The sequence below is a fragment of the Amaranthus tricolor genome, chromosome 9, assembly GCF_026212465.1.
Source record: "Amaranthus tricolor cultivar Red isolate AtriRed21 chromosome 9, ASM2621246v1, whole genome shotgun sequence".
In the NCBI taxonomy this organism is placed as follows: Eukaryota; Viridiplantae; Streptophyta; class Magnoliopsida; order Caryophyllales; family Amaranthaceae; genus Amaranthus; species Amaranthus tricolor.
The window spans coordinates 25,213,006-25,223,886 of NC_080055.1; the positions used below are offsets into that span (position 1 = coordinate 25,213,006).

At 34.1% G+C, this 10,881-nt stretch overlaps 1 protein-coding gene across 3 annotated transcripts; it reads left to right on the top strand.

Moving 5' to 3' along the window:
- The first annotated feature begins 1,629 nt into the window (after positions 1-1,629).
- LOC130824376 (DNA-binding protein RHL1) lies at positions 1,630-10,594 on the top strand. 3 transcript variants are annotated; one of them, XR_009046710.1, is made up of 13 exons: positions 1,631-2,045; positions 2,360-2,470; positions 3,467-3,553; positions 3,646-3,863; positions 4,701-4,780; positions 5,161-5,345; positions 6,829-6,862; positions 6,959-7,014; positions 7,117-7,165; positions 7,867-7,910; positions 9,684-9,722; positions 10,024-10,332; positions 10,448-10,594. XR_009046710.1 is itself a non-coding variant. In XM_057689355.1 (12 exons), exons 1-12 carry the CDS (start codon positions 1,731-1,733, stop codon positions 10,057-10,059), a joined length of 1,254 nt encoding a protein of 417 aa, XP_057545338.1. In that variant the 5' UTR covers positions 1,631-1,730; the 3' UTR covers positions 10,060-10,420. The 3 variants fall into 3 exon arrangements, 2 of the variants coding, with proteins under 2 accessions (XP_057545339.1, XP_057545338.1); XM_057689355.1 differs by lacking the exon at positions 10,448-10,594 and having other exon boundaries at positions 10,024-10,420; XM_057689356.1 differs by lacking the exons at positions 7,867-7,910; positions 9,684-9,722; positions 10,024-10,332; positions 10,448-10,594 and adding an exon at positions 7,699-7,839 and having other exon boundaries at positions 1,630-2,045.
- Positions 10,595-10,881: the final 287 nt, after the last annotated feature.

Consider the following 10,881-nt stretch of genomic DNA (forward strand, 5'->3'; position numbering starts at 1 on the left):
ATTGTAGGATAGTTTTATCGGTTTCAGTTTGAGCAAATAATGGTTTTTTCGAGTAAGATTTTGGATTAGATTTTCAACTCTACTCTTTCTCGATCTACTTGTAATCAACAAAAAAAAATATTGGTTCTTGCTCATTGGCAACCAAGGGTGTGGCAAATTATCAAAAAGTGTTTAGTGAATAGTTTGTAAATCAACTGAAATTTGGCTTTTAAGTCAAAAATAAAAGAAAAAATAAACAATAATAATTTCGGTTAATGTCCATATACTCAAAATAATCATTACTATTACGGCTCATTTGGTTAATGGTACTAAATGATGGTAATGAAAATGAAAAAAGATAAAGGACACTCCCAGTATTCCGCCTAAGGTAAGGTCCCGGGTGGAGGTTTTCTTTTTGTTGAATGATGCGGACAAATCATACTCGTTCCCCCAATAAAAGAGTAAAGACAGATGCGCGCAGTCAAGAAACCCCCCAATTGATACCTACGCACAGTAAGGGTAGAACCCCGAACCTTTTGCTTCACATGCAGATGCTCTATCCATTGAGCCACAAGCGCTTTTGGTAATGTAAATGACTTATAGTGTAAAATTTTATCAAAAGTTCCATATCATTCACATGGTAATGAAATTTTGATCACAAAAAAAAAAATTGTTTACAACTTTTAAAACCACCTAATATCATATCTCTTATTGGTAATGCATTGGAATGAATTTATGAAGCAAATAAGATGATTGAAGTTGGACAAGCAAGAAATTTTTCAACCAAAACTACACTAGTTTTTCATTCTCATTACCACTGTTTATTACCATTTACCAAATAGGTCGTTGGTAATTATATAATAATCTCAATTATAGAGTGTAATTTCTCAAAATAATCCCAACTATTAATTTATGCTCATAATAAACCCAAATCGACTGTAATCAACAGTTGATGAGATTATTATCAAATGATTTCTAACATACATAGTGCACACTCCACTTGAATAACCCACATTTCCTAACACATAACTTCTTATTCCGATTCGTAGTTAGTAGTAAATAATGGAAATAATAATGAAAATTTAGTTAAATTTTAGTTTATACTTATTATACTTCAATCATATCAGTTTTTTCACAAAATTCATTTTAATGCATCACCATTTGATGATGTGTAATATAAGTGGCAATGAAGAACCGTTAATATTTTTTTATGATCAAAATTTTACTTCCATAACAATGACATGTTACATTTCATAAAAATTTATACTAAAACCATTTCTATTATTATTGTTTAATACCAATAATCAAATTAACCATCTAAGTCGAATATTGTGCACCAATTCCATTAGACTTAGAGTCTTAGACCAAGTTCCTCTACGTCGACCTCACGAGTCCGACCTAATTTCATTCATAATTTGAAACGAAGCAAAGTTAAAGTACAACCCGTCTTGTATAGACCGTCTCACGGCGAGACGATCTCAAAACAAGAAGCCCATAAGCTAAAAGTTTCTATTATTAGACTATTTAACCCAATTATAAGACATATCTCAAGGTGAGACCATCTCATACAAAAATTTGTGTTAAAGTATGCATGATCCGATCCGAGCCCGATCCGGATCCATTGCCCTCCCGCGGTATGAAGTCAGTGTAACACACTAGTACAGTACCAAGCAACCAAACAAACGCATCTGCCATCCACTTGAGCTTTCTCCCCCCCATCCCACAACCCATTTCTTCGAACTGAAAAAGCTATGGTGAAGAAGAAGAAATCAGAAAATCAACTGGAAGAAGAATCAAACCCAGAAGCATTAGAACGTAAAAGACTCAAAAAACTTGCTTATACTACCAACATTCTATCACAAACACCTGCTAAAGGATTTTCTCCTCTTAATCCCTCTAAAACTGTCATCAAACACCATGGCAAAGACATTTTGAAGAAATCCCAAAGAAAAAATCGGTATCTTTTCTCGTTTTCTGGTCTTATTGCCCCTATTTCCGGCGGCAAAATTGGTGATCTTACTGATTTGGGTTCCAAAAACCCTATCTTATACCTTGATTTTCCCATGGTAATTTTCTTATTATTCTTCTATATTCATTTTTGTTTTTAATTAAGATTTTGGATGATGGGATTTTTTACTAGACGATTAAAAAAGTAAATTAAAATGATTTGGGTTCCGAAATCCTAACCCTCTACCTTGATTTTCCCATGGCAGTGTTCTTATTATTGTTAGCTCATTTTTGTTTTCAATTAATATTTTTTTTATGGGTTTTTGCTTATAATAGTGATTTTTGATTTTGAATTGGATACTTTTTGTGGTTCAAAAAATTGAATTAAATTGATTATTTTTGCTAATGAAGCTTTTTGGCATGGTGGAAATAGGGGAGGATGAAGTTGTTTGGGACGATTGTATACCCGAAGAATCGTTACTTGACTTTGCAGTTTTCTCGCGGTGGCAAAAATGTCATGTGTGAAGATTGCTTTGACACCATGGTTAGGGTTTTTGCCCTTTCTCCTTTTCATTTACTGTTTTGTGATACTTGATATAAGGATATAACTCTGTTTGAAAACATTAATCGTAGAAGTATATAATTGCTTTTAAGTAAACCCAACATATGAATTTCGTTTTGATTGTGGGGTTGTGCTTAAAGAGTATGAGATTAGTTTGATAAAGATCGATAGTCGATGTGTATGCGATGCATAGTGCTAAAATACGGTTTTAGTCACAGTTGCGTTTATGATCTTGAAATAGAATCCGCGGTTGATGCAGGTGGTTGTGTGGTTGTGTCGGTTTATATTGCGGTCACGGACTCACGGTAAGCTCAAATACCTTTACGATATCATCATGATCATTGTGCAAAAATGCGATGATATTGATGCAATTATCGTAATCCCAAATATCGGCTAAAACATGAAATATCCTCCAAAAGGACCCTAAATGTGGTTTTTTACACCTTTACGATGCGGGAAATATCATTTCAGGTTTATTCTAAAACCTTTACAATGTGGCTGATGCGTACTTTTTTTGCACTATGGTTGCGATACAAGGACGTGGCCTTGTTGTTGGATGAGGGATTACGGAACTGGCTGCAGGGGCGGATCCAGTTGGATCCCGCGCCCGCACGTGAGGGCATTAAAATTTTATAAAAATTTTGTTGGATTTGAACCTAAGACCTTTTGCATTGAAGCCTTTACGGGGACACTTATGACCTATATACATTTCAATTCGCAATTTGGAAAATTAATCTCATGTTATGAAAACTCGTCGAAATAGATTATAAAATATTATTTTTTAGGGTTGAATTGAAAACATTTAGCTTTAACGTATATATTTATGCTTTTTAAAATTTTTTTTATTGAATTTTTTTGTCATGATTGTGCTCTCACTAAGTTTAAGTCTTGGATCCGCCACTGACTGGCTTTGTAAGACTACTCCAACTAGTTTTGGTTCTATTTGCACTTCGTGATTATTTGTTCTCTTTCCTGCAGATTGTATTTTCCGATGCCTTTTGGGTTGGGAAGAAAGATGAAAACCCAGATGAAGTCAGAATGGATTTCCCAAAAGAGCTGTATGAGGTTTTCCCAAAAGAAGAAAACCCAGATCAATTCAGGCTATTATTTTTTCGCTGGTTATCATGACTATAACTGTAATGTCTTTTTTGTGTTAGGGAGAGCATCCCGAGTTTGATTTCGATGGTGGTGCTAGTGCTGGTGCAACTGCTATGACGATTAAAGATGTGAAGAAAGTTTTTACCAAATCTGCTGAAGAAGAGTCACCTGTCGATGAGATGGACGTTGAATCACCGGAAAAACATGAAAGTCAGAAAGATGTGGAAAACAACACGCCAGTCCGGCAATCAGGGAGGACAGTTGGCAAAAAATTCAAGTATGAGTTGTGCTCCCTGTCAGATTTAATATCACGAACATAAGTACTTGTTTAAGTTAGCAGTAAACCGAGTTTAATTCACTGTTAGTAATCCTATGCAAGTGCTCTGGTTTCTTTTTAACATACTATAAAGGCATTTTTTCTAGTTGTCCTTTTTCTCTTAAGGATGAATTTTATGCTATATACATGATATAAATTCAGTCCTAATGACTAGCTTGGAGAGATACATTACATTACGTAATCTTATTTTACACACTTTTTTCTAGCCCATATATTCATATTAGAAACTTTTTTTGCTGTAATAAAATCTAAGAGAGTCTTAATGAAATTCCATAGAATTAGTTTGTCATTTTTGGATATCGTTTTGTATACACAAGACTAGTTCGAACTTTAGCTTAAAACTCCAATTGTTATTTAACCATTTTCATTGTGCCTTTTAAGAAGTGTGCACTAAATAGTAACTCTAAATCATTGGCGTCCATAGAAAGCTCAAGGAAAACTCATTCAACATACGTTTGGAATAGCTTGATTGGATTGATTTTGCTTTGATATCTAACTAGCTTTTGATTGGGTTGACCTTTTCTGGTGAGGTAAAATACGCATTTCGTCAGATTTACATCAATGGTCGTTTTCTATTTGAAATTTATGTGGGTTTTTCAAAAGTAGCCTCATATTGATAGTTTGCTATTAGGGGTAAGGTTATACATGCAATCCTCCCCAGACCCTATCATCATTATTTCTTTGCTTCAGGGGCTTTTATGTGGTAGCAGCGTAATTTTGCCATTGTGTTGGCTTTTTATTGAAGTTGAGGCTGATATTGTTGTCTTCCTCGTCCAGTTTTGCGGAAGTATCTTCGGGTGAAGATTCTGACGAGAGTTTCAGCGATATGTCCGGAGAAGTACATGAGGGAAATTCTAATATCCTTCGTCTGACCTTTGTTTTATTTTTATATGTTGCTTGTTTCATTCTGGTATTTTTCTCTGTTCCTTTGTATTGTCACATGAAATGAAGACTGGCAAACAATTCAGAGGCTAAAGTGATACATTAAATCAAGAATCTGGGGTTTGTAGTATAAAAGAAGGTTTTTTAGTGAAACTAGTAGCAAGAAAAAAGCATTACATGAGAACCTTTATTTTCACACCTGGGGACATGTTATAGATGCACTTAAGAGTCGTATTTCGTCTTACATGAGTGATGCATTTCCTCTTCCAAATTCCAAAAGCTATAGCAGAATTAATTTTGTATATTTTACTGATATGCTTCGTGCAATGAACGTTGAACCTTAACTAGTAAGCACAGAGTTCCAAGTCAGGCTCAGTTGATCTGTATCCTCAAAATCAAGAGAGCTCAGTAGAGATAACTGAATCTAAAGACGCTGCACAACCAATGCTGCCTTCGTTGTCGAGTTCTGTAGCTAAGGAATCTTCTCGTATACTTGCCCAGTCCACTATTACTACTCTATTCAAGAAAGTTGAAGAAAAGGCAAGCACATGGTTTATCTGTTTCAGTTTAGTATAACATATTATACTTGCATTGAGGATCTTGCGTGCTGATTCTTGAGTATGTACACCATTGTTTTTTTTCTATTAATTTTTTTTTGTAGAAAAGTAAAGTAAATTTATGACGAATGGAAATGGAATAAATGCATTATAGGTGTCTTTAGTCGCATGAATGTATAAAAGACTTTAAGTTGACTAAAAATATTCCATTGAAGCCTGTGAATGTTACTTAAAATAAATATCTGTTTGACATAATTATTTCTTTTTCCTCATGTAGCTGTGTCAAGCCTATGACGTTGTTTTGCAATTGGGCTGATTGTTAGTTCTATTTGCTGATTTGATATTCACTGAATTGGTCTGTTAGTAACGACTCCCTCCCTTTTCATATGTTCTTCATAGAATTTACGAATTTTAGTGTCAAACTTTGACTATGATTTCTCATTGATCTATACGAAAAAACATATTCATGTGGGATCTTGATAGGCTCGTCTCAATGTATATTTTCTAACTATGAACTTTTTAGAATTTTTTAAAACCCAATTAAAATTATTTGACTTTTAAGTTTGCATTTGTATCTCCGAAAAAATGAATGGGAAGAACAAATGAAAACAGAAGGAGTACTAATTTGACCAATTGTTAATAACAACTGATTTGATCTATTTATGAAATCATTGAAAGTTGCATTGACCATTAACTGATTAATATTCAACGAAATGTGTTTTCCAAATCATTTATACCAATTACTCCTAAGGAGGGAATTGACTACATATCTCAAAATTCCCCAAATAAGCTAATTTTTTGTCCATTAATGCTTTTACCAAGCAGGGTCCATGTTTTTGATGATTCTCCATTTTCTGATGTTGCTATATTGAGTTGATGCTTCCTTTTTTAATCATCATTGATCATCATGTTGTATGTCCGTCTAAAATCTATATGACTGCCATGGGATGAGAATTTTGTCCTCTATCATCTAAAGCATTATATGTGGCAACAAAGCGTTGTCTCAAGTGGATAAATTATAGTACTACCTAGGAAAAAGGTTTCTAAGGGCTTGATGAGCCACCAATCTATGATCCCAAAATCTAATATTGTCCCCCTCCTAATCGGCTAGTACAAGTTAAATTTTTAGTTTGAACCCGAGAGATGGCTTTTTTGGGACTAAGGCAAGAAGAAGTCGGACCAACGAGCACATCCCATCTGGTGCGTGGAGCATTGTATTTTCCCTACTATATCGAGGTGTATTTTTTACTGAGGACTTTTTAAAATTGTCTCCCATGAGGAATGTTTATACTTTATAGTTAACCATGCTGGATTTGGTCTTTTCATTACCCCGTTCATGTACTGTGTGGTTGCCTAAACAATATCTTCCTCTTTCATTTTTTTTGTATTATGGTGAAACCTTGCTATTTATACTTAATAAGTTTCTTATTTAACTTTTTTTGTTATTTAACTTTTGTTTTATTCAGAATAAGTCCAGGAGTTCAAAAAAGATTGCTGCTTGTAAGGGTTTCTGCTTGGCCTTGTTCATTTACATTCTTATTGAAGTTTTGGATAAATGAATATCTGCTTAGAAATGAGAGATTTTGACCTTTTCAGTATCTAATGAGAATAAACAGATGAATACTTCAAAATCAACCATCAAGCAATTGAAGGTGATTTAACGTTTAGTATTGTTCTACGTACTCGTTATCATAATCCTCAACTATTTTTGTGTGAGATGGTTGTTCCTTATCCTGATGCAAGTGGTTGTACAGGCTGCAGATAAGAAGAAAACGGACATTATCTCTCAAGACAAAAAAGCAGGTAAATACTCTGATTTCACAGCAATAAATATTGCATCTCTTGATCTCAGATTAATTGGTTTGAATGAACCTCTAGCTTTTGTTGTAATTTGTCTTCTCTTAATATCTTCTCATATTTGTGCAAGTAAATACATCGAAATCTTACAATAGCTACCAGAAAAGTTTACAAATGGGCTTCCTTGTCTAAATTTCTTGGCTGTACTAAGGTGAATAGGAAATTGAATTTATTTTTTAAAATTCCTAATTTTTTGAGTTTATTTTTTAAAAAATCAATCCCCAAATGGGAAATTGAATTTATTTTTTTAAATTCCTAATTTTTTGAAATGTTTTTAATCTTCTTGGCTGTACTAAGGCGAATGATATGCTATTGCTAACTTCCAATTTTGAATGCCACCAATTCTCAAGAGCTTAGAAAGAAAACCCTATTTTTTTTTGTCTAAGATAAGCAATGCCTGGAGTTTTTATTTATTTATTTATTTATTTATTTATTTATTTATTTTTTTAGAGAAATTTGGTTTTGTTGTTGAAAAACAGAGGCCTTCAAATACAGAATCCTGGTTTTATGCTTGTCTTCGCTTTGTGAATTTCTTTAGTCTGATAAAAAAGGGCTCTGTTTTCTACAAGGGAGTACACATTTTTCTTTATGTCATTTTCTTTGAATTTTTTCAAATAATATTTCTCATCACTGCTCAAATGCTGCAGACGCAAGAAATGACAGAAAGAAACAGAAAGCTGAGCCTGCTGAGGTATTCTATTAAACACTTCATTTTTGTCTAGTGCTGATGGAACTTGTTTGTTGTGCTTATGCACCACGAGACCAACTTACAAATGAAATTTAAAGAACAGGAAGAAACCTTTGGGTATTGATTCTTTGTGATCTGGTCTCGTTATACCGATCATTTTCTGAACTTGTTGCCACGAGATCTTTCTGTGCTCCCTTGTACACCTGAGAATGCCAAGGAAAGCTTTTGAATGAGTATTTATGCCGAGACAATTTTGTGGTGTTCCATACAAATGATATATTTCCATTCAAAAATATTAGTGATTGTCAGATATTCATATCAACTAAATATGTGAGAAAAATCTGTAAAGTTCGATTTATTCTCTCCCTTTACAAACTCTTCAATCAATCTTTGTGCTTCGCTTGCTCTAGAATGCCTTGGATATTTATCTCACAATCTTGCTTCATTCACAATTTTGTAAAAGATGATGTTGAACGAAAAATTCAATTTTCTCTATTCTCCTAAAGTTGTGCTGTTTGCAAGATAAATAGTGTAATTTGACCATATCGTACGCGCACACGCATGCCTACTTGCCTTATTTGTGAAATATAAAAACGCTACTAATTGAGTAAGTGTAGATGCAACGAAGTGCACCCATGTTGTCTCAGACAATCTTCTTCGTGCTCACGGTTGCTACTTGCTATTCTACTTGAACTCTGTTCATCCCCCTTCTTCAAAAGGAATTTCACTCGATTCAAAGTCAAGCAACAATTAAGATTCCATAACAAGAATATGGGCAAAAGTCCAGCAATAGGGTAATTAATCTCCAAACCAAGCGAATAGGATGAGCTCCAACGAATAAGATTCCATTTGATGAAGATAAGCCAATCGAGAGTTTGGAATACACTGTCAAAACATCCCAACATTCAATAGCAAGAGCCATGAACGTAAGCCAATCTAGGGTTTATGGATGGAAGCAAGGAAATACATAAGGAAGCACACAAATGCATAAAACCAGCTTTGTCAGAGAAAAAGAAGCTGGATAGGTTAATTGTAATGCATTTGCAAATTTGGATCCCATGTCACTCAACTATGTATGGATACATTGCAAGGTTGCATGATTGAGGTAATGAAAAGGTCGGGTGGGATTGACTATGGCATTCCACTTATGAGAGCTTTCACTATATTCGGATAGCAAATTAGGAGGGAAAAGAAAGGAAGGGAAGGGAAGGGAAGGGGAAGGGAAGGGAAGAGAAAGGAAAGGGAGGGGTAAGGAGGGAGAGTGTATCTTGTTTGTTTATAAGGAAAGGGAAGAGAAAAGAAAGGAAAACAAGTGTTTTCCCTACAAATCTTTCCACCTTAGGAGAGATTGTATTCTTAACAAAACTTGTACATATTTTCCCTCCAAACCTCTCCCCTCCAAATCCCTTTTATACTATTTTGTTATCTAAACAAAGAATTTCTCATCCCTCCAAATTTCTCCCCTTCCATTCCTTCCATTTCCTTCAATCCAAACACAGTTTTATGGTTTACCCAGAATTATAATTACACAAGTAAGATTGAAGTTTGAAAGAAACATGTTGAATGGTGGAAGGCAGATTCAAGGATTTCAGAGAGGAGGCAAAGGGGAATGGTGGTGTAGTAAGGGTATATTGTTCATATTAGTTTACCCAAAATAGAATGTCCCTAGGAGGGTGGATCGACTTTAAAAAGGAAATGATTCTAAATTTGAGAAAATGGACATTGCTATTTTTTCCTCAAGATTTTTGCAATTCGTGACCTGCTTTTTTCTTGCAGGTTGAAGATGACATCGAGGAATCCTCAAGTGCTTTCGAGGTCACATCCTTCTCTATTTTCTTCCAATGCTTTTACTCGTATCCATCCCATCTTGGTAGATCTTGCATTTGTATTAATGCAACTGCTGGAAAATAATTTGATGAGAAAAATGTCGAGAAAATCTTAAATCGCTACTTTTGAGTTCTGATTATGAAACACTACATGTTGCAGCTTCTTGAAAACAACTAACTGCATCACTTTGCCTCACTTAACGCTACTTAATTGTTACGTCAAACACGCCTTAGATGGGAATGCTTTAGTGGCGATATGAATTGATTTGTGTTTTTTTAAATTTGCTCAGGATACCGAAGAAAGCGATGAGGATTGGTGTGCTTGAATGTTTGCATTGTTTCCTGCGATTGTTTAAGGATATCTGGGAACTCTTGTGCAGGAAATAACTGGAACATTCATTCACTCATTTGTATCATTTGCTTCTATGATTGGAAAACTGTCGACCCCTCGATATGCACACTAGATCGAGCTTAGCACAGCGATACAGAGGGATCCATAACCATCTCGTACTGAATGTTGGCTCAATCATGGACTCATCTGAGCAGAAGTTTACTAATCAAAATTTTAAGAATATGCCTAAACTTTCACGTTTGAGAGGGTACGATTAGTAACTATGCATGTATTGCAGTACGGCTGAGAGAACGGAAGGACTAGTATTTTTATATTGCTTGTTGTATTCTTGATAATCCTACTCTTGTTTTTTTTAATTACAGGATATGCCGAGAGAATGGAAGAACTAGGTGAGAGTCAAACTTTCGTAACACGTAACAGTCATTCTAATGGATATTTTTGATAGTTGATTATTTTGATTTTTATAAAACTTGTCTAAGGGATTTCATATAATTTTTTTTTTTTGCAAATATTTTGTATATACATTTTTTAAAAGTTTTTTTGAGATAATTTTTTTTAACATTAATTATGAAGTGATATTTTCATTTTTATGTGGATTAATCAAGTAGAATTGATTATAATTCATAAAATCTTATATTTTGTTTTTTAATATTTGTATATACTAATGATATTTTCATTTTTTAGAAGTGATATAACTTTTTTCATAACAAAACCTTCTTAAACTCTAATTATGAAAAGTTGTTTTGTTTTTTAGTGGCAAAACTAAATAGCCAAGTAGGAGTACTTCATATGATAA

Coding starts and splice junctions, on each gene's coding strand:
- LOC130824376 (XM_057689355.1), top strand. CDS start 1,731: ATGGTGAAGAAGAAGAAATCAGAAAATCAACTGGAAGAAGAATCAAAC. Junction 2,471..3,466: donor AAGATTGCTTTGACACCATG/GTTAGGGTTTTT, acceptor TCTTTCCTGCAG/ATTGTATTTTCCGATGCCTT. Junction 3,864..4,700: donor ACAGTTGGCAAAAAATTCAA/GTATGAGTTGTG, acceptor TTCCTCGTCCAG/TTTTGCGGAAGTATCTTCGG.